This window comes from Cetorhinus maximus, chromosome 3 (genome assembly GCF_964194155.1).
Source record: "Cetorhinus maximus chromosome 3, sCetMax3.hap1.1, whole genome shotgun sequence".
Lineage (NCBI taxonomy): Eukaryota > Metazoa > Chordata > Chondrichthyes > Lamniformes > Cetorhinidae > Cetorhinus > Cetorhinus maximus.
Window position 1 is genome coordinate 66,890,086 of NC_135881.1, and position 23,090 is coordinate 66,913,175.

The following is a 23,090-nucleotide window of genomic DNA, read 5'->3' on the forward strand; positions in this document are numbered from 1 at the left end:
GGGAGGCAGTGGCAGCAGTGGTCAGCGTCAACATCCTACAAAAGAGGACAGCCACCCAGTGCTGAAAGAGGATGAATGATCTTCTCTTTTCCACCAGTGTAAGTCACTCCTCTCATTACCCTCAACTCACACACTCACAAACCCATCACACATCCACAGGGATCTCACTCACCACCAGTTCAAGGGACGTCACTGTTCACTCTCTCGCACTCACCTTCATCTGCCCTGTGGATCGTGTCCCCATTCCGTCCATGGCATGACTCACCACCCGCACATGCCAGGCATCCTTCTCATCTGGCCTGGCAGGTGTTCTGCTTACACTCTCTCCATCTGTCTTCATGCAGGACAAGCTGGCACACAACAAGAGGGAGAGGTCACAGACTAGTGGAGGAATGCTTGACATCAAGGTCCTCACAGACTTTAAAAATAGAACCATCCAGCTGGCCGACGACAAGTGGAAAGTTCCTGTGCTGATGGTGAGGTCGGCGGTGCTCAACCAAGTGAGGATCCAGCAGTGCAACATCCATCAGACAACCATGCTGTGAGTGAGTTCCCCTATTACGCAGTCCCTGCCATGTTGTAATTGTCTCTCCGTGCTTTCACAGGCACATCTGGGAAGCAGCCGAGGGGGTCCACAAGCCAGGTTCTCGACTCCAGTCCCAAGGACACCACAGAAGAGGAATCCACAGACACCAACATTGAAGACATTGAAGCGCTCACCCACACCCTCTACCATCGCAGAAATGCACACCTCGGTGGGATTTAGTTCTACAGTAGCCTCAGGGTCACAATCACACGGTCTGATCCACAGCAGGCGGAAGCAGGGACTTCCCAGCCTCCCAGCTTTGCATGCAGCAAAGCCACGATGATGTGTGACATCTCTGGGAAGTGTACTGGAGTGCTCTGCCAGATGTGTCGAGGCACCGGAACCTCATTATCAGGATGCCAATGGTGTGCTTCACCAAACCTCAGGTTGTGGAATGAGCCTTGTTGTACTTTCTCTCACCAGGAGTCTGAGGCCACTGCATGGGCATCATCAGCCTTGTCCTTTGTGGGTAGCCCTTGTCCCAAGGAGCCTACCCTGCATCCTGTGTGGTCCCTGGAAGATGTCAGGGATCTGAGGCCTGCTGAGGATATTTGAGTCGTGGACACTTCCAAGATATCTTGCACAAACCTGCATAATCTGTTTGTTATGGTTGCAGACCAGCTGAACATTGAGAGAGTGGAAGCCTTTGTGGTTCAGCTTGTTACCAGGGAGATTTAAAAGCCATGTGAATGCAGTCGATGGCACCCTGCACCTGTATTAATCTGGAAATCTGAGCAAATCCCAGCGCGCTTACTTCCTGGATTGCCTGATCCCTGTTGAAATTGACAAAGTTGTGTGCCTTGCTAAAAAGGGCGTCTGTGACCTCCTGGATACATTTGTGGGTGGAGGCTTGCGAGATCCCGCAAAGGTCCCCAGTGGAGCCCTGCCGTAGAAATTGAGCGTGGCAGTAACTTTAACTGCCACTGGCAGTGGATGCCCTCCGAGTCCCCATGGTGTCAAATCCTGCAGAAGATGACACATGTGCATAACCAGCTCCCTTGACATGTGCAGGCATTGACGACACTGGTCTTTGCTCATCTGCAGGTAGCACATGCGCCATCTGTAGACCCTGAGTCTAGCGATGTGCCTTTGAGTGACAGCTCTCTGGGGTTCATCCTCTGCATACGAGGGAAGCCATGCCGCCCCTTGATTTTCAGGGTTCTGCTCCACCCTTTGATGAGCCAGGTGCCTCCGTTGCATTCTCCTTTTTCTCTCCTGCCTATAAGCAATGAGGCAGACAGCGAGATCATCAGGCTCCATCTTCCTGATGGTCTGCTCACTACAGTATCAAAGTGAGAGACACAAGGTCAGCAATTGTCTATGAAGGGCCAGTCTTGGTCCAGTCATCGCCTGCGGCTGCCTCTCAATGCCCCTTAACAAATGCCGGAGAGTCTGGGCCACCACATGGATGTCCAGTATTGCATGCATGTTGGCTCACCATGTCCACACCCAGCACTGCCCCACACCACATGGCTGAGTGGCAACAGATTTAGCCACTCAACTGCATCTTGAACTCTCAGCTCAGGCACAGGCACTTTCCTAACCTGCACTCCAAGTCTCTGCGGTTTGCTTGGGCCATGAGGGTGACTTATCAATGTCAACTTAAACATAATGCAAGGGGTTAGGAGCACATCCCTCAGTCAGTTTTCAATGGCCACCTTTCCCAACAGGATCCTCAGGTTTTCCCAGTCACGCAATGGTTCTGCAGCATCATAGCACTCACTCGAGTTTGAAGTGTGCGCGTGAAGGGTTAACAGTAGAGGAGCAATCATTGGCACTGTGAGGAATTAGTGCTGCTTGAGTGGGCACAATTTCTTGGCTAGGCTAACTTCAAGCATGTCAACTGAGCTCAAGCTAAATGCTCTCAGCTGCAGAAAAGTGCTCATCTTTGACATGCTTTGGCGTTTGCTCGGCCTGTGAAGGCCCCTGAATCTGCGGAGCTGCTTCCTTGCTTCGGGGTCATCGCAAGTGCTGTGCAAAGTTGTGTGCACTCGCCTTTGAGTTCCCCTTGAAGTTTAGGTTGTCAAGTGCATGCCTTTTAGAGGCAGTTGTAAATCACGCCGGCATGGGCTATAAATTTGATGTTGGTTGGGGGGGGGCGGCGGTGATTCTAGCATGTGGCCTCAATAATGAGATGCAATTCAAATTAAGTTTACGACATTCAACGGTGGGGAAATCACTTTGTGGATTCACAGCGCTGGGAAATGCGCCTAGGGCCCTCTCGCGAGATTCTCCGATCTTGCCGCCGAACACACCCAGCCATCATCTCCGACGCAACATCTCAACGATCAGGCTTCAATCTCCCCCAGAAGCATGTGGACAACCCTCAGTAGATTACAGACTGGACATGGCCAATGTGGCAATCTGATGTCCAAGTGGCACCTCAAAACCCCGCCTGGCTGCGGCTGCAGAATCCCTGACCTAGCCATAGAGCACATAATAACATCACGCCTCCGACTCAAGCCTGAGGGGGACATCCTGGACTTACATGTGCATTCTAGCAGGGCATTGACTTGGTTAGGAAACTTGACATTAAAACTGTGATGACAGCTCTTGCTCCTACAGCCACTTGAAAGAAGAATAAGAAGACATTAAACTGAGGTTCTTGTCAGGTAGATGTAAAAGATCCTATGGCACTATTCAAATAAGAATCAACATTAAAAGATTAACTGGTCATTTAACTTGGGACTTTGCTACGCTCAAATTTAGCTGCCACTTTTGCCTACAATACAACAGTAGCTACGTTTCAAAATGTAACACATTGACTGCAAAGCATTTTGGGTCATTCTGAGTACACAAAAGGCACTACACAAATGTAAACTCATCTTTTCTTTCAATTTGACTTCAGGGACAATTAGTTAACTTCTGATTCTAATTTTCATTGTCCAAAATTGTTTGCTATTGTCAGCTTTGGCTCAGTGGTGGCAATGTCACTTCTGAGGCAGAAAGTCAGGGTCAAGACCCACTCTGGAGACTTGAACACATAATTAATTCAGTACAATATTAAAGGAGTTCTGCACAGTCGGTGGTGCCAATCTTTGGATGAACTGTTAAACTGAGATCCCCTCTTTGTTCTCTCAGGTTGATGAGAACGATCCCGTGGAAATAGAGAAAGAGAGTTTTCTCAGTCACCTGGCTAACATCTACCTATCCCAACCAAAATCATTAAAGAAAACATTGGGCCATAACTTCCGACTAGCATTGGAAAGTGCCTGCTTGGAGGAGTTAGAAGAAATAAATACCTATGTAACCTGGTGTTGAAAATTACGTTGACACTTCCGTTAGCCGAAGCCGCTTGGGGCCTGCATCGAAAGACTCCTCGCAGGCCCCAACAAAGTCCAGCTCCAGCGGATTGAAGGAGCCTCCATTTTTATGGCACTTTCTGCTGTAAAGCAGATCAGTTTAAAGGGCTTGAGAAATTGATAGGCCAGGGGGAGGTAAGTATCTAAGTTAAGTGGATAGGATTTGGGGGGGCTGGGTGTCCGGGGGCAGTCCAAGGACTTGGTTCAGAGATCCGGGAGGGTGGGTTTGGGCAGAGGTCCAGGGGTGGGGGTTCAGTTGAGGGTCTGGGGGGAATGTGGGGGTTGGTCTGAGGCCCGGGGGGGTGGGAATCGGGGGGTCATGGGAGAGGGGGATTGGGGGCCAGGTGGTGAAGGACCTGGGGCGGGGGGGGGGGGGGGGGGGTCGTGGAGTAAATGTTATGGCATGTATTCATCTGATGGCTGCTGTGCAATTGGTGAGGCTAAATAGCAGTGAAAGAATCAACGAGAGGCATCAAATTGCATAAAAATAAGGGTGAGTGATGGTGATGGATGGATAGATGATGGTGTGAGAAAATGTATGGAAAGAGAACTATGGTTCCGATTGCAAGATAAATGGGTGTTTGGAATGATGCGATGGAATAAGTTTGAAAAGGCAGAATGAGGTGGGGGGTGATGTATACATCAGGATGTAGGTAAATGTGCAACTGTACCCACCATTCCTGACCAAATTAGGTCATTAAAGCACTTGCTGCTCTGAATCTAGGAGTGTGACACACTGTTCCTTCTGTCACCCTCCTCAACTACAACCTGTTGTGCCTTTGTGGAAATAGCAGGTTTCTTTCTCCCATTGCTGCAGAAAACAATCTTTCTCTGATTCTTTACTGACTCCGGAAGTACAGCAAGAGAGTCATCATTAAAGTGGGGTGAACCTTTTGAACATCCTGAATCCTTCTTTTACAATTGCTGTCTCTATACAAAACCTCCCAACTCCTCAAAATCTGTCTATTATTCTTCCTTTTCCTACCTCTCCTACATGGTACAACCCCTGTGGCTTGAGCAGTGGTAGAGGAAGACTGCTCTGATTGTTGATTTGCTCTTGCCGATGACCACTTGGTGTTGGAGTCCTTGTGAACTCTACCAAAGCCTGCTCACCCCATGAAAGGCCACTAGTGATTTCCCACCCAGTATCAGAGCCTCTGTTCCAAACATGCCTATGAGTTGTTATAGTATCTCAGTTTGATGGCACTTAGTTACCTCGTAATAATGAGCTCACTTATTTAAATTAATATATATCACTTGACTTGATGCAGGTGTTTAGAGTGCACTCTCTACCTCATCAGTGAGATAACTACTGTAATTATAGTTACTAGCAGTTAAGTCAGACCTCCAGATTTAGGCCAGGAACTCAAGTTACCATGGCTGCAGCTCAATTCTGTATCTGTATAAAAAGTTGGGAAAGAATTTGAATGATGAAGCTTCATGGCACTACTTCCCCTCCCTGTAGAACTCCCAGCCACACAGCATGGAATCAAGCATTACTTACTGAACCAGGTGGCTGGAGTATGCCTTCAGCTGTGGGAAATCTGGCCTTTATTGATATTTCAGTACAATTTCTCCAAATCTTTCTGTGCTCCAAGCAATCAAAAGGAACAGCTGCATGCAACATCTCCCCTTGTTACAGCCTCTACTGTGGTTTTATGCTATTTAATTAGTAATTCTCTTTGGTTTGTTTTAGTATTTTGCTATATGCCTTCATTCATACGTTAGTAACTGTGTGAAGCTATATTTCACATACCACTGACCCATCTCTTTATAGACTCGAACAACAAATAATACTTAAGCAGTCAGCAGAGTGAAAAGCACAATTTTAATCTAATTTCAGTGGTGTGCTGTAAGCCAGAAACAAGACATTAAAGGAGTTTGAAACTTCTGATGCAAATTCTCAGGTGTCCTACTTGACATTTTCAAGAGTGAGTTGAATCTTGCAAGATCCTTGCTTCTGACTGGCAATAGGCCAAGTTCCTGCAGTAACTCTGTTCAGTTTTGCATCACAGTTTGTGAAAGGTGTCTGCTTAAAACATCAAGAACCAAAAGGTTAAAGTCATTAATTTCAGGAGCTCAAGGTTAATTGAAGCTCAGGAGATTTCCAATTCCTGCTTAATTATCAGATCTGTATAAAGTTTACTGAAATTCTCACAAAACGTTTTTTTAACTTGGTGTCAGTCCAATAATTTGAATGGAGAGAGTTCAAGATAGTACATATATTTAAACAGATGTGCCAGGTTTACATTTGTTTTCTTTCTTCTTGGAAAGTAAGCAAAATTAAAAGGTAGCATTTATGCCCATAACTAGTTGCCCTAACTGGACCCACATCAGGGTGACAGGTTTCTTTCCCTTTGGGGCATTGATGGAAGCTACAAACATGCAATTCATGTAATTTCTTTTTTAAATCTAGCAGCTTCAAAGTATCTCCATGGTTTAAAAACATTTATTTATGCAATGCTAAATTGCAATGAGCTGGATATGACTATTTCAGCGGCCTCCCACGTTTCACCCCCCTATAAACCGGACATCATCCAAAACTCTGCCACCTGTGTCCTAACTTGCACCAAATCCACTTCGCCCAATCTGTATAAAGTTTACAGAAATTTTCACACAATTTAAAAAAATTCTCCCTAACTTGCATTGTCTCCTCCCAAAGCAACATCTCAATTTCAAAATTTTCATCCTTATTTCAAATCCCTCTATGACCTCGCCACCTCCCTACCTCTGTAATCTCCATCAACCCCATCATCCTCCGAGATATCTGCATTCCTCTAGTTCTGGCCATGTTGCCAGTTGCCCTAAGCTCTAGAATTCCCTCCCTAAATCTCTCCACCTCTCTACCTCTCTTTCCTCCTTTAACACTCTGTAAAACTTACCTCTTTGACCAAGATTTTGATCATCTGGCTTAATATCTCATATGTGGCTCCATGTCATACTTTGTTTCATAATGCTCCTATGAAAGACCTTTGGCTGTTTTATTACATTAAAGGCACTATATAAATATAAGTTGTTGCTGTTGTTGAGTGATTAAGTGAAAATGTCAACAGGCAAAGTAACTCTGAGTAACATGGAATATGGCAGGATTGCAATTATTTAAAGGGCAGAAACTTCTGGGCCTGCCAGCAGAGGGAATCGGGGCAGGCGGGGGAGCAAGATTTGGCGGGATGCCAACAACCAGTTTCCCAACATTGGGAAATTAGTTCAGAATCTTGTCCTTCCAACGTTCCTGGCGGGGTAAAGGTGGGTTAGGTGTTCTGCGGAGCTATGTCAGGAGCTCATTTGCATGTAATGAATGCCCATTAAAAGGCCAACACACTAGAATCTTGATCCCCCTCCAAATTAAGCGCCTCACCAGTAGGAATTTAGAATGTTTTGTTTTGCGACTGTACATAAGTGGCGTGCACCTGGTGACTGCTTGCTGGACTGCCACATCAGTAGATGCTGCTTTCACCTTCTTTTCATATCTTCACTGAGAAACATCAGATACCTGTCACACAAACTGTGCCAAGACCGGGCACAGAGGAGGGGTGAGACCAAGACATGATGGGGTGGGAAGGAGCAGAGTGGAAGAGTGAATGGTTGTCTGGATGCCATGTAATATGGCACCCGGATGTTGGAGCCTATGAGGTGAGGGCAGGACGGGCCACTTCATACCTGCCCCACCGGGAGATTCGACGCATTCCTCACAGGCGCATAATGAACGAGCTGAACATCGCAAGATCTCACGTGTTTAGCCACCTCGCTCTCCAACTTTTGCTTCCACCGCTGGACATAGGCCAGAATTTTCTGGCCCTGTTGGCTTCGGGCGTCATGGTGGGCATGAGCGGACAATATGGCAAGAAGGCCAAAAATCGGTTTCACACCATCATGAAGCCAGTTTGTGATTGTCCGCTCCCCCCAGCAATGGCAAGCCGCCTTTTCTGCCGCCTGACATCAGGAACCTAAGTTCAATGCATTTGCATCTGATCATCTTGCCTGCTCGCCGGAATCGTCCCCCCAAATCAAATTTACCGCTACGTCAGCAGGAAAACACGCCAGCCCAAAACAAGTCTTGATAAGTGTAACATGCAGAAGCCAGGACTTACCGTTGAGGCCTTTCTCAGATCGTGGACATCCAAGGATCAGAAGATGCTGGAGCTGGACAGCTACCAGACCCTGGAGGAACACATGCATCGCATGCTGGGTGGATTCTTATAGACGTGGCTCCACCGTGAAGCAGCTCATGAAAGTTGGGAGGTGTCCATTGATGTCTGGGATCTGCTTCGAGTCCTCATGGTCTTGGCCATGGGCTGCTACAGATGATCATCGAGGAAGGGGTAGAGGAAGATCTAGGTTTGACTGGGAGAGGAAGGAGTATGGTAGGGGGGGGTGGGTGAGGTTGGTAGGGGCAGACCGAAGGTGTCAGGGGTGTGTGAGGTTGGGAGGGGGGAAAAGAAGGCATCAGGGGTTAAGGCTTGGAAGTGAAAGGAGGGTATAACGGGGAGAATGCGGCAACTGGGGAGATAGGTGTAAGGGGGGAGGAAGGTGTTCGGAGGAGTTTGGGAGGAGAAGGAGTTCGGAGGGGGAAGGAATTCGGTTGGGGGGAAGGAGTTTGTGGGGAGGAAGGAGTCCAGGGGGAGGAAGGGGCCTGGGGGTGGGGGGGTGCTGGGAGGAAGGAATCCGGTGTTGGGGGGAAACAAGGGGTTCAGAGTGGGGAAGGAGTCCAAGGGGAGTAAGGATGGAGGAGGGAGTAAGGGATGGGAAATGTCCAGGTGAACATGCAAGGGAGGTGGTCTGTGGATTCAATGACAGCCTCCTGGGGAGTGATCTGAGGGTGGGTGTGGTAGGAGGGAATGGTGAGTATGAGAGGGGGCAGGGGGAGCTAGAAGGGTAGGAGAATGAGGGTTCAACAGTAGCAGTAGAAGGGACGGCAAGGGTGGCTAGTGGGGACTTGGAGGCAGACACTGCCCTGGGGGAAGGAAGGAGGAGGTTGGGGAGGTCAATGTGGATGGGGTTGGGATTCTTGGGTAGGTATGGAATGTGTGTGTTAACTTGAACATCTTGGAAAGAAAAGGGTTCTGGTTGGTAGGTGATGGTGAAGAGGTGGAAGGTGAGACCAAGGGGGTCAACAGTGATGGAGGAAAGGACATGGGTGACTTGGGGAGGGAAAGGATGGGAAAGCTGAGAAGAATTCTTACTACAGATTTGTTTTTGAAATCAAATGTGGGCGGAGCCTCATGTTGGATGGGCACAGGGTGCTGCCTGGGAGTGTGATCAGTGGGTGGGCGGAGATGCAGGTCAGCTGGACAATTGAAAGAGAACCCCAGCAGGCAGCATTGAAAATGCTCGGGACATTGAGATGAATCATTGAGATGAATTGATGGCGGAAGGCTCCGCGTGTGTGAGAGAGTGCTTGCACAAAGCTCTGAAAGGTCCTGCCACACACAAAGTTTTCCCTCCAGAATCACTCGCGGTCCAGCTGTGTGTAGCTGAACTGCTAGTGAGGGTTTGGGGCTGTGGGTCGATTGAGGGTGGTGCAGGACTTGCGGTGCTGAATGAAGCTGAAAGACCCCATTACACATTACTCAGTGAAAGTTAATATATTTTCAGATTGTAGAGTGACAAAATGCATTCACCCATGCAACCACTTGTGATCAGAAATTCTTAACGTTTCTAGACCTACCACTTCTTCTACCTGCTGCCCTGGCATCCACAGAAGGGGTGGAGACAGCCTGTGCAATTTGTTCTGATGACTTCGGCGTGAGTCCTCTGGAGGGCTGAGACCTTGTGGGCCCTGACTTGCTTTGGCTGTCCTCCTGTGGGCCAGCTGCTCCCTCTGCAGTGAAAGAAGACAAGGGGGTCACCAACAAAGGGGAGGGAGGGGACAGCTTCTGAGAATTCCTGAGTGGATGGCCCAGGGGGTCCAGCTGCCGCTCCTCCTCACTTCAAGTGCCCGAGGGTCCAGCCTGACTCCTTAAGGGGAAGGAACATCTGGAGGGACGTCAAGGTGCTCTATTTTCCTGTCGCATTGCCATTGCAGGATCTCACCCATAGCTACCGCAATGGAGTGCAGGTCTGCACTTATCTCCACATTCTGCTGGACCAGGATCTCGATGGCATCCACCATTCTCCCCATGGAGACGTCAGTATGTGCATATGTGGGCACCACTTCATCAGAGAGCAGGCGGACACACTCCTCCAACTTGCATCTCACTCTGTTGAGGGCTTTCAACAGCTCTGCATGATTTTCCCCCACCTTCTGCTGACTCTCCACAATGAATTGAAAGCCGAATCCAGAGGCTCTTCATCTGACTCAGACCTCACAGGTGCCTCTTCCCCAGTAGTCCCCTGAGTGCCGGGGAGCTCGGCTGAACCTGCCTCCTCCTGCTGTGGACACATGTCCGTGCGGTGACCACCAGATTGTGAACCCGAGCTTGCTCCAAATCTAGGCCTCACCAAGGTGTGTGTTGCTGTGCTGGTGCAGGGTGTGGGCAAGCTCTGTGACGGGTCTTCCAGGCTGCTTATTTCCAGCTCTTCAATGAAGGAGGTGTCCTCTTGGCTGGAGGACAGGACCTAGATGGAGCTGAGGGACTGGCAGACTCAGGGTGTTGGCCGCTTGGCAGAGCTCCTTGTAAACCAAAGTAGAGATAAGTAGTACATGGCAGCAGAGTCAAAAGCAGAAGAGAGAATGACTCACATTTGCGTTGAGAGAGGGATGATGTCGTGCAGGATCCTCAGGTGGGTGTTCACTGCCGACCTCACTGCTGCCACAGGCAGGGTCCATGCCCTCACATGAATGCGCGTGATGGCTCATTCGTTAAAGTGAGTGAGGGGTCTATTGTGGACAATCCCACCCCCCGGTCTGGGACATCTCCCTGCTGTTGTGAGCCAGCTTCTCCTGCATGAAAACAGATAGAGACAGTGTGAGCAGGACGCATGGCACTGTGTGGTATGCTTGTGTGGTGAGCGGAGTCATGGATGGGATGAGGATGCGAGCTCCAGAGGACATGAACATGATGGAGAGTTAGTGCTGTTGTCCCTTGAGGTGTGAGATCCCTGTGGATGTGTGATGGGTTTGTGAGTGTGTGAGTTGAGAGTGATGAGAAGAGTGAATTACCCTGGCAGAACGGATGAGAGCAGTCATCCTGTTCTTGCACTGGCTGGCTGTACTCTTTTGCAGGGCGTTGGCGCTTACCACCGTTGCCACCACCTCCCATGCTGGATTGGTGACCTTGCTTGCTGGTCTTCATGCTGGTAGAGGACATTGTGGCAGGCTTCTACTGCGTCCAGTAGGCATTTGAGGGAGGTGTCGCTAAATTCGGGGCAGCATGTTTTCTCCCTTTGGCAGCCATCAGTTCCGAGTAGCCTCCTATCCCTTAAAGAGTGCTAGCTGTGTGCAGGAGCGGCCTTTAAATATCGTGCCTGGTTTACTGAAGCCCTGAGATCACGGCGGGGGGGGGGTGCGAATCGGAGGCCACCATGCCAGCGACCGGCGTGTTTCCCGGGAATGCATTATGAATGAGGCGGGACGCGCGGGAAGGGGACAAGGGACAAGGGACAATACAGTGCGAAAAGCTGCCATTGCAGCCGACGGGCGAGCCATCGTTTCTCCCGCCTGCTACCGCACTTTGTGCAAATCTGGGACAATTCCACCCTCAGTCTCTAGAACGGAAAATGTCTGCACAAGATTTATTTAGTCGCAAGGTGTAGGCATTATTGGCAAGGCCAGCATTTATTGTCTACCCCTAATTGCACTGAGTTGGTGGGGGCAAGTTTCTTGAACCATTGCAGTTTGTGTAATAAAGATGGAGCAAGAGTGAGTGACGATAAAGGCCACAGCAAAACTTTCCAAGTCTGTGTGATTTAGAGGGAAGCTTTGAGGCGGTGGTGTTCGTGTGCACCTGCTGTCCTTGTCCATCTGAGTGGCAGTGTTCGTGTGTTTTAGAGGTGTTATCAAAGAATTTTTGGTGAGCTGCTGCTATGTATCCTGGAGATGGTACACACCACAGCCATGTTGCACAGTGGAGGAGGGAGTGAATGTTTAATGTGGTGGATGTGGTGGCAACCAAATGGGCTGCTTTGTCCTGGGTGGCGTTGAACATTTTTAGTATTGTTGGAGCTGTGCTCGTCCAGGCAAGTGGAGAGTATCCCATCACATTCTTGACATGTACCTTGTAGGTGGTGGAAAAGAGGAAAGTCACTCACTGCAGAATTCCCAATCTCTGACCTGCTGCCTCTCAGCATTCATGTAGCTCGTCGAGTTAAGGGCAATTAGGGATGGTCAATAAATGCTGGCCTTGCCTGTGACATTCATATCCCATGAACAAATAGAAAGAAGACTATTGTGAATGCGACTTTTCACTTATCCATCCAAGCCTGAATGTTGTCCAGACCTTGTTGCATGTGGGCATGGACTGCTTCAGTTACCTGAGGAGTCACAAATGGAACTGAATAATGTGCAATCATTAGCGAACATCCCAACTTCTGACCTTATGATAGAGGGAAATTCATCGATGAAGCAGCTGAAGATGTTTGGACCAAGGACACTACCCTGAAGACATCCTCTGGTAATGTCCTGGGACTGAGATGATTGGCCTCCAACAACCAGAACCATCTTCCTTTGTGCTCAGTATGACTCCAACGAGTGGAGAGTTTTCACTTGATCACCTTCACTTTTACTAAGACTCCTTGGGCAAACGCAGCCTCGATTTAAAGAGCAATTTTTCTTGTCTCACCTCTAGAATTTCTGTTATCATCATTGTGGGTCTTAGCTTAGGTGAGGACAGATAGAGACTGCTGAAGGTAAGGCTGTTGGTAAACTTTAGCTTTTATTAAACATTTTTCTAACTATATACAAGACAAAGCTTAGCACGAGTCTTCACACAGAACTATCTCTCATTAGGATTTGCTGTTGTGTGATCTTATGTCATGGTAAAAGCCCATGGGATTCAGGGTAATGTGGCAGACTGGATAAAAGGTTGGCTTTGTAACAGGAAACAAAGGGTAATGGTCGATAGATGCTCTTGCGAATGGAAAGTTGTCTCAAGTGTTGTTCCACAGGGCTCGGTGTTGGGACCTTTGCTGTTTGTGTTATATATTTACAATTTGGACGTGAACGTGGGGGGCACGATTGGGAAATTTGCAGATGACACGAAGATTGGCCGAGTAGTGGATAGTGTAGAGGATAGCCATAATTTCCAAAATGATATAGATGAGTTGGTGGAGTGGGCGGTAAAGTGGCAGATGGATTTTAATATAGAGAAGTGTGAGGTCATACATTTAGGGAGATCAAACAGTTACAGGGATTACACAATAAATGGGAATATACTAAGAGGGGTAGATGAAGTGAGAGATCTTGGAGTACAAGTACACAGGTCCCTGAAGCCAGCAGTTCAAGTAGACAAGGTTGTAAAGAAGGCATATGGAATGCTCTCCTTCACTGGCAGAGGTATAGAATATATAAGTAAGGATATAATGTTGGAATTGTTTAAAACGCTGCTGAGGCCACAACTGGAGTATTGTGTGCAGTTCTGGTCAACACATTACAGGAAGGACGTAATAGCTCTGGAGAGAGTGCAGAGGAGGTTTACAAGAATGTTGCTAGCGTCAGAAAAGTGTAGTTACGAGGAGAGATTGGATAGGTTGGGGTTATTTTCCTTAGAACAAAGAAGGCTGAGAGGTAACTTGATTGAGGTGTACAAAATTATGAGGGGAATAGATAGAGTGGACAGGATAAAATTGTTTCCCTTGGTGGAGAATTCTAGAACCAAGGGACATAGATTCAAGATAAGTGGCAGAGGGTGTAGGGGGAACATGAGGAAGAACTTTTTTACGCAGAGGGTAGTGGGTGTCTGGAATTCGCTGCCCAAGTTGGTGGTAGAGGCAGAAACTCTAAACTCTTTTAAAAAGTACCTGGATCTGCAACTTAAGTGCTGTAGCTGTAGGGCTATGGGCCGGGTGCAGGAAGATGGGATTAGAAAGGGCACCTGGGTGTCCTCGGGCTGGCATGGACAAGATGGGCCGAATGGCTTCCTTCTGTGCTGTAACTTTTCTATGGTTCTATGATGATGTAGACTGTCTATTTACATATTTACCATTAGACCTTTACACTACAGAATTCAGTTCAAGGCTGTAATGAAGCTTAGATGCAAACCCAAAATGGTCAATGATGGCCACATTACTGGTGAGTTAAGTGCCACTTGATAGCACTGTCGATAACAACTTCCATTTTATGCTGATGATTGCAAGCAGGTTGATGAGGCTGTAATTGACTGGATTGGATTTGTCCTGCTTCTTGTGGGCAGGACATAGCTGGGTAATTTTGCACTTGGTCAGATAGATGCTAGTGTTGGAGTTGAGGGTAGTTCTGGAGTACAAATATCCAGCTGGGATGTTATCGATGTCCAAAGGGCAGAATCGTCCCAGATTTGCACTAAGTGCAGTACGTTTTACCTGCTGGCCACAATGGTGGATTTTCATTCCTAACGTCCCAAACCCACCGCATTAATTATGCATTCCTGGAAAACAAGCCGTTTTGATGGCGGGCGGGCTCTCATTCGCCCGCCATGCCGTCACCTCGCAGCTTCATCACGCCGGGCGCCATATTTAAAGTCCAGCCACATGCACACATCTCAGTGCTCCCAGCCCAGGACTACTGCAGGGAAGGTGTCCACGAAAGTCAAAAAGACTGCAGCCACCATGTTTAGTGACATGTCACTGGAACGCCTTTTTGATGCCATAGAGCCCTGCCATGATGTCCTCTACCCCTCCTCTAACCACAGGGTGGGCAAGCGGCGTGACCGACCAGGCTTGGGAGGCTGTGGCAGTGATGATCAGTGCCAATGCTGCACAGAAGAGGTTGGCCATCCAATGCAGATAGAGGATGAATGATCTCATCCGTGCAGCCAGGGTGTGGCAACCATCTAATCACTCTAAACTCACACACTCAAGCCCATCACACATTCACCGGCATCTCACTCACTGCCAGCCCAAGGGACATCAGCACCCATTCTCACACACATACCCTCACATGTCCATCTGGCCTCATCTCCTTTGGAGACTGCCTCCTCAGCCCTCACCATTTTGAGGCCACTTGTACAGATCAACATGTGCCCCCACACACACCCTGGGATACCCTTCTTCTCCAATACAACTCTCATCCTGCAGCCTCTTCCCTTGCCTGAGGCCACTTCTCCCTCTTCCCCAAGCAAGCCCTAGCCCTGCAGCTATTGAAAAGCCACCCACATATGGCTGATCTGGTAGGTAGAGACCTGCCGTGAGCCCCCCTAAAAGTGATGCAGTTCTGTCTGTGAAGCCTGATGCTGATGACTTTGAGTACTAACCGAAGCAAAGTAGGCAAACCAACTTTGAAGTCCCGAGCAAAGTGCAGCTCACTAGGTGTACGTCACTTATGTGCTGTTGTGAAACACGCCTGCGTGTTTTCCCGCCGATGTGGGTGGATGATCCAGCGGGGGAGATGGTTCTGGTGGGCAGGTCTAATAATGATATGCAGATGTATTACAATGAGGTTCCTGACGTCCAATGACGGGAGAACTCGGCCAGCCATCAGTGGGCTGAGTGGATAATCACAAACTGGTTTCTCGCCGTTGTGAAATTATCGCGCCATATTGTCCACTGACGCTACCAAACATGCCCGACGCCAGCAGGCAATGGAAAATCCTGGCCATAGCCTTTGCTATATCCAATGTGCTCAACCATTTCTTAATATCACATGGAGTGAATTGAATTGGCTGAAGATTGACATCTGTGATTCTGGGACGAGGCTGTGGTGGATCAACCAGTCAGTGCTTCTGGCTGAAGATGGTTATGAATGCTACAGCCTTGTCTTTTGCTCTAATTTGCTGGCATCCATCCTCTTTGAGGAGGGACATGTTCATGTAGTCTTCTTCTCCCTTTAGTTGTATAATTGTCCATCACCATTCACGACTGGATGTGGCAGGACTGCAGATCTGATCTGATCGGTTAATTACTGATTGCTTAGCTCTGTGCATGGTATGCTGCTTCCACTCCTCAGTGCACATGCAGTACAGTGTTGTAATTTAACATGATTGACACCTCATTTTTAGTTATGCTTAACATTGCTCCTGTCATGCCCTTCTGTACTCATCATTGAACCTTGGCTTGATGGTAATGGTCAAGTGTGCAAGGCATTGAGGTTATAGATTCTGGTGGAATACAGTTCTACTGTTGCTGATGGCCCACAGCAACTTATGCATACCCAGTTTAAACTGCTAGACCTAAAATGAATATGTCCCATTTAGCACGCTGGTCATGCCAAATGATCGATAGTATTCTCAGAGTGAAGATAGGATTTTATCTCCCCAAGGAAAGCGGAGTGCTCACTCCTACCAAAACTGTCATGGGCCAATGCATCTGTGATAGTAGATTTGTGAGGACAAGGTTAAGTCAGTTTTCCCCTTTTGTTGGTGTTGTTAAAATTATATAATTACGAGGTTTATAAGATTATTATATTTTTGGACTTTTGCTTTAGATTTAGGGAGTTATGTGCCATGTTTTGCAGTCTGCCTGACAGTAAGCCTTGGTGGTTTGGCTGTTAGAGATCAAAGGAGGACTTAGATTGTTTTACTGAGAAGAAGGTGCAAAGTTTTTACACTTGGAAACAACGGCAGCAGTCTCTGAGTTTACAATGAGTAGACTCTGAATCTCCCGAAGTCTTAGAAAGGTGTTGAAGGAACTAACTTGTAAACAGTTGTGCTGTAAACTGTCCATTTACTTATAATTTGAAAGGGAGTTGGAGTCAAGGATAGATGATGACTATTTCTACCTAGATACAAGGTTAATGTAAAACAGAAACAGAAAATGTTGGAAAAACTCAGCAGATCTAACAGCATCTGTGGAGGGAATAAACAAATAGTATTTTTTAGTCATTTGTTACCATAAAAGTTTTAAAACGTGAAATCATGTGTCACTCTTTCAGCTCGTAACTGGAAGTTCAAATCTCTTTTTAAAAGTTATCAGTCTCTTCAGAGATCGTAACAGTTTTCTCACTACCTGCCATAAGCCTAACCTGGCAACTGTGTCCTTCATAACTAGGCCAACTTGTTCAGTGGTGGACACTGCAGTTCCCAAACCAGAGTACTTCCTTAGCGCTTCTTTCAAATGGTGTTCAGCATGGAGAAGTAATGATTCATCAGCTGGTGGAGGACGGTGGGTGATAATTAGCAGGAGATTTCCTTCTCCGTGTTTGACTTAATGCCACGAGACTCCGTGGGGTCCGAATTGAATATTGAGGACTTTGAAGGCCACTCCATTCTGATTGTATACCACTGCACAGCCACCTCTGGTAGGCTTGCCCTGTCTGTGGGATGGAACATATCCAGGAATGGTGATGGAGAAGTTGAGTCTGGGAAATTGGCAGGTATGATTCTATAAGTATGGCTATGCCAGGCTGTTGCTTGGGTAGTCTGTAGGACAGCTGTCTCAATTTTGCCACAAGTCTCCAGATGTTACTGAGGAGGACTTTGCGCACTCTAGATGATATCTAAAGCTTTAGCTATCACCTAGAGTGCGCAAAGGTATCTAAAGCTAGATGTCTAGATATCTAAAGCTTACTTCAATGCTGGGTGTTCCATCCAGTTTTATTCTTATTGTAATTTTTTATAGTGGTTTGATATAAGTAGACCATTTCAGAGGACAGGTGAAAAACAACCACATTGCTCTAGTTCTGGAGTCATATACAGACCAGATCCTCCTTCAAGCGGGTAGCAGTGAAGGTGGAATTGTATCTGCTACACCTATCATACTATAACCCTGACCCCTCCCTGGACTCAGTAGTCCTGGTATAGTCTGCTGGTTACACCACTTCAATTAATAAGTATAAAGCTATTCCCTGAAAACAAGCTCTAGGGAGGCCCACTTGAAGAAAAAAATCCATCAACTAATATAAGCACCAATGGTGGTGAATTGAAGACCAATGGAGCTTGTACATTCTGAAGGCCAATAAACATTGGACATTGTGTCAGGCAATGGCCATCTCCGAAAAGAGAGAACCCAACCATCGCCTCTTGATGTTCAATGGCATTAACATCACTGAATCCCCCACTATCAACATCCTGGGGGCTGCCATTGACCAGAAACTGAACTGGACTAGCCATATAAATACTGTGGCTACAAGGGCAGGTCAGAGCTAGGAATCATGCGATGAATTACTCACCTCCTGACTCCCCAAAGTCTGTCCACCATCTACAAGGCACAAATCAGGAGTATGATGGAATACTCCCCACTTGCCTGGATGGGTGCAGCTCCTACAACACTCAAGAAGCTGGACACCATCCAGGACAAAGCAGCCCGCTTGATTGGCACCACATCCACAAACATTCACTCCCTCCACCACCGTCGCACAGTAGCAGCAGTGTGTACCACCTACAAAGATGCACTGCAGGAATTCATCAGGGCTCCTTTGACAGCACCTTCCAAACCCATGACCACTACCATCCAGAAGGACAAGGGCAGCAGATAGATGGGAATACCACCACCTGGAAGTTCCCCTCCAAGTCACTCACCATCCTGACTTGGAAATATATCGCCGTTCCTTCACTGTCGCTGGGTTAAAATCCTGGAACTCCCTTCCTAACAGCACTGGGGGTGTACCTACACCACATGGACTGCAGCGGTTCAAGAAGGCAACTCACCACCACTTTCTTAAAGGCAACTAGGGATGGGCAATAAATGCTGGCCCAGCCAGCGAAGTCAACATCTAATGAATGAATAAAAATTGCCTTCACCCCCTCTGATGTGCTCACGGCTGCACATTCTAATCCATTTACCAACAACTCTTGACAAAAATTCATCACTGGAAGATTGTGGCTCACAAAAATCTAAGTTATGATGTACACCACAAATATCAGTGGTGCAGGAAGTTCTGGACCATTTTGCTACAAATATGGTCACAAAATTGCTGTTAGAGCATAATATTGGAGATAAAAATAATGATAGCAAATTTTATTGAACTGTCTGCGTAACTCTGATAAGATTTTGGCCGTAAAAGTTGGGGGGACGCTGTTTGGGAAATCTTGGTAGACTTTGTAAAAGGTGGAGCCTCTGCTTATCCTCACAAGGGTAGCCATGCTACGGGAGGTTAGGCCAAAAGGAAGATTCCCAATGCTGGGATCTGGTGAAAAAATGTAAGCGAGTATGCCAAAGGTTACAGGTTCCAAATGACAGGTGGGTCATCAGGTGGGGTGCTGGGGGTCCAGGCTAGGAAAGCAACCTGAAAATGGCGAATTAGTATGGAAAATTTCTGGATCAATCCCTTTTACGCATGGGATTTTGGTGGTTGGTGGAGGTAGGGTGGTCAAGATGCAGTGTTGGAGGACACCAGCAAATTTCAGCTTAGCGTAACTGCCCGAATCGCAACCCATGCATTTTGAAGGTGAAAATGCAGAAATGCTGAAAATTTGAAACAAAAACAGAAAATGCTACAAATGTGCAGCAGGTTAGCTAGCATCTGAAAGAGAAAGGCATTGTCAAGATTTTGGGTGTGACTCCAGAGGTGATTTTTACCCTGCCAACCTGATGGGTCCAGGTTTTAACCTGCTCTTCCAAGCAGATAACTGCCAGGGTTCATGTTTAAGAAAGAAACAGCGTGAACTTAAACATGCAGATTCAGCTCCAATGATGCCACTGAGACCCAATTGCCATTTTAACTGGTGGGCTGAGCATAAAAGCCATTGTGATAATTATCACGGTAATGAGGTGGGAGCATCTCACCCACCCCCAACGGAACCTATATGGAAGAGCGAGAATGAGAACTTGTGCACCCAATAAAATGGTCAGACGAATTTTTAGCCTGAGGCCTCCTCTCCCTGTGCTCATCCTCCCAGCTTTGTCTTATCACATGAAGCTCCTGAAACCTGCACCAAGAAGTTGAAACCACCCGGGCTTCACGGTGGGTGCTGGTCAGGGAGTTGTTGTCTTCCTCCTCGGCCACCAGCCACCCAATTCCCACCCTGGGTTAAAATCAGGGATTCTATGTCAAGTGTTGATCTGTGTGTTTACAGATTTTGCTGTTTCCATTGCTGCAACATTGTAGTTTGTTGTAGTATGATGAAGTTCTACAACAGAATACGTTTATCACTTGTGTCAGAAGCAGAAGAAATAAACTCATGGTGCAGCAAAGCCCAATAACAGAAACCTGGACAGCAAAACTCATAGTGGAGCAATAGCAGATTGTACATGTGAATTATAAAAATAAGCATGGGCTGGATGAGTGTTTATGGTGTTCGTGTTATCTCAGTCCATAGCTTGATGGATCTTCACTGTTGTGGTTCCTGATGTGATCAAACCTCTCAATTTTATTACAGCTTATCAACCGTCCTTTATTCCATATGCATAGTTGTACCTTAATATATTATGATTTATAGCAATAATGCATTCCTGTTTTAAATGCAACAGGTTGAGATTTACTCAGAAGAACTACATAATGATAATCCATGTATTTTCTTAACATTGTTCTGTGAAATGACAACTCGACTCTACAATTTAGCAGTAATTCTCTGCTCTTTTCTGCTTTTTTCTAGAAAATGGCTCTGGATCTGGAGAAGGAGGTACATTTTACATTTTTCTAAAATATAGTTTACATATCTTTTAAAATATGAAATTCAACCCCATAATAGTCAAAGCAGCCACAGTAGGTAAAGCCTCTAAGCAGTGGGTGAATATGATCGTAGGATGTTTGAAAAGTATCTCAGTGGGGGAGGAGCAAGATCTAATTTTTCAAACTACACAAGTGGTTCGATTTTCTTCCAATCGATCTAGTTTGTTTTTATACACAGGCAAGACCCTATAATTTCCTTACGTCACAAGGAGGACTCAATTGTTTTCCAAAGTACAATGGCCAGGATCTTTCCCTTGCCGGGCAGGCTCAGCGGGGGCGAGCAGGAGCGGTCGGGAAGCCAACCACCGCCCGCGATTGGGGCCAGACCGCGATTTCACACTGGTGAGCCAATTAAGGCCCGCTCAGCGTGAAACACATACTTCAATGCTCAGCACTGTCTGTGTGGGGTTGGGGGGTGGGGTGGGGCATGGGGAGGAGGGCACAGAGCTGCCTCGGGGAGCCGAAGATACAAAAAAAACATAAAGAATCTTAAGGTGTTAAAAAACATGCCCCCTCATGTGACTCTGCCACGTGAACAGGGACATGCTATTAATGAAAAATTGAAGTTTTTATTTTATTTTTAAAAGCTGATGGAAACCTCATCCCACCCGTGGATGAGGTTTCCTAAAAATTGCAAAAGCCACTTGGCCTTTTTGCCTGCCTGCCAACCATAAGGTTGGATGGGCAGCGAAAATTTTATTTCAATTACATTTTTAATGGTCTTAATAGACCTTTTAATAGTCGGCGGGCACACTGTCGATTCACGCTCACGCCCGCTGACTGAAATATCGCGCAAGTGCGCGATAAGGTCAGGGCGCTCGCGCGACATCATCGTGCATCATTTTACGCTCGAGCAGGTCAGGTGCGCGCCCACCTGCTCAGCAAAAAATCCTGCCCAATCTGTTTAATTTGACTGCAGGTTCTAAATTAGAACATTAACAAGGCAATGGTCTCTTCAAAAATGGGTAAGAATTGATTTTCCTGCAACTTTCTGAGAGGTCCTGAATTTAAAAAGAAATCTTAGCAGACCCCAAATTGTTAAAGAATGTATGTAGTGCTGGACTTTTTTCTATGAGGCCCAGATTTTTTTTCCAGATTCAGTGAAAGGAATACTTGTGCTGACCCCTGTTATGAATGTGAAGCCCTCAAAGTATACAGCAGTTAGGCTGTCAGATGGCAGTGTCATTCCCAGATGTGATTCTAGTGGAACATTGTGATCCCTTATGGATTCTTATTATTTGTTTAGCTCTCCTCCAATTACACTTTTCATGTGTCATTCATAGTTCAAAGGAATGGATAGGAAAACTATTGACACGTCTTTCCTTTGCCAACACTTGAGCTACCACTAGGAATTTATATATACTTCCAGAAATGACTCACTCTTCCGACATTTACACCCCTTCCTGTTGGGAAGCCTTCAGCTTCAGATTAGTGCCTTCCTGATGGCACAGGCAAGATTGAGAACTTAGCATATGAGGAATTATATATGCAAAGACATCTAACACATACTACATTAGTAATCCATATGTGTGGCACAACACTAAAGATATATAAAATATTTCTATGAAATACATGCTCAGAATATGGTAAAGTGATATAAAAATGCAAATGTTCACATTAATTCTAAATCATTAAAATTAATGAGTAATGACTGAAATTCACTGCAGTTTTGCCGTTTTCTATAGAAAGATGAGAGTAAAGTATGAAGATATCAAGGATGCATTTCATTTTAAAGACTTTGGTCCTGAAATGTCTTTGTATGATTCTAAAGTATAAATTGGCTGAATTCCTTTCTCCACTATTTTAACGCTTCAAAAATAAATTAGTTAACACCTCCGCTAAAATAATGAGGAGGACATTTTCAAACAAATGTATTAAACATTCATATGCTGGCAGCTAGCCCATGGCATAATTTCAGAACCTTCTTATCATAAACCAGTCAAACATCCAAATAGATTATTTATTTTTGCAGGTTGGAATTTATATAGGTGGCGATTTGTTTAAGGAAATAATTATTATATACAATCAAAGCATGGTAACTGATTTCAAATATGTTGAGCTCAGAGTAACACTGAATCATTTGTGTTTTCCTGACTACCCTCGCTAGATGTCTTCTCATCGTATTGAAATTAGCCCTCTAATGATATAGAAGTTCTATATTAAACTGTTCCTTGCTCTTCCCCATTACTAATCTAAATCTTTTGATACGATTATCCCTCATACCCACATGTTTCCCCACAGGCGTTTGGTCAAATTGCCTACCTCACTTCTTAGCACCAGTTCCAGAAATGCCTTATTTCTTGTTGATGGAGAACATATTGATCAAGAAGGTTCTCCTGATCACATTTCAGAAATTCCTCCCCCTCCATACGTTTTACTCTACCATTATCCAAATCGATATTTGGGTAAAGTTCCCCACCACTCTATACTCCTTGCACATCTCTGTGACTTCCCTGGAGATTTGTTCCTCAAGCCCTCTCTCACTATTTGAAGGCCAATAGAATGTGCCAGGTAGCGTGAACTTAACACTTTGTTTCTTAACTCTAACCGAATGAACTCTGTCCTTCCTTGCACCCTCTTC

The 23,090-nt window shown here is 46.4% G+C and overlaps 1 protein-coding gene across 1 annotated transcript in view; it reads left to right on the top strand.

Annotated features, from left to right (window-relative positions):
* LOC144678705 (tomoregulin-1-like) overlaps positions 1-23,090 on the top strand; it is a 346,693-nt gene that overhangs the window by 181,183 nt on the left and 142,420 nt on the right. Inside the window, exon 4 of the mRNA XM_078538515.1 lies at positions 20,433-20,459. Coding sequence (XP_078394641.1) covers positions 20,433-20,459 — 27 coding nt within the window. The remainder of the gene's footprint in view (positions 1-20,432; positions 20,460-23,090) is intronic.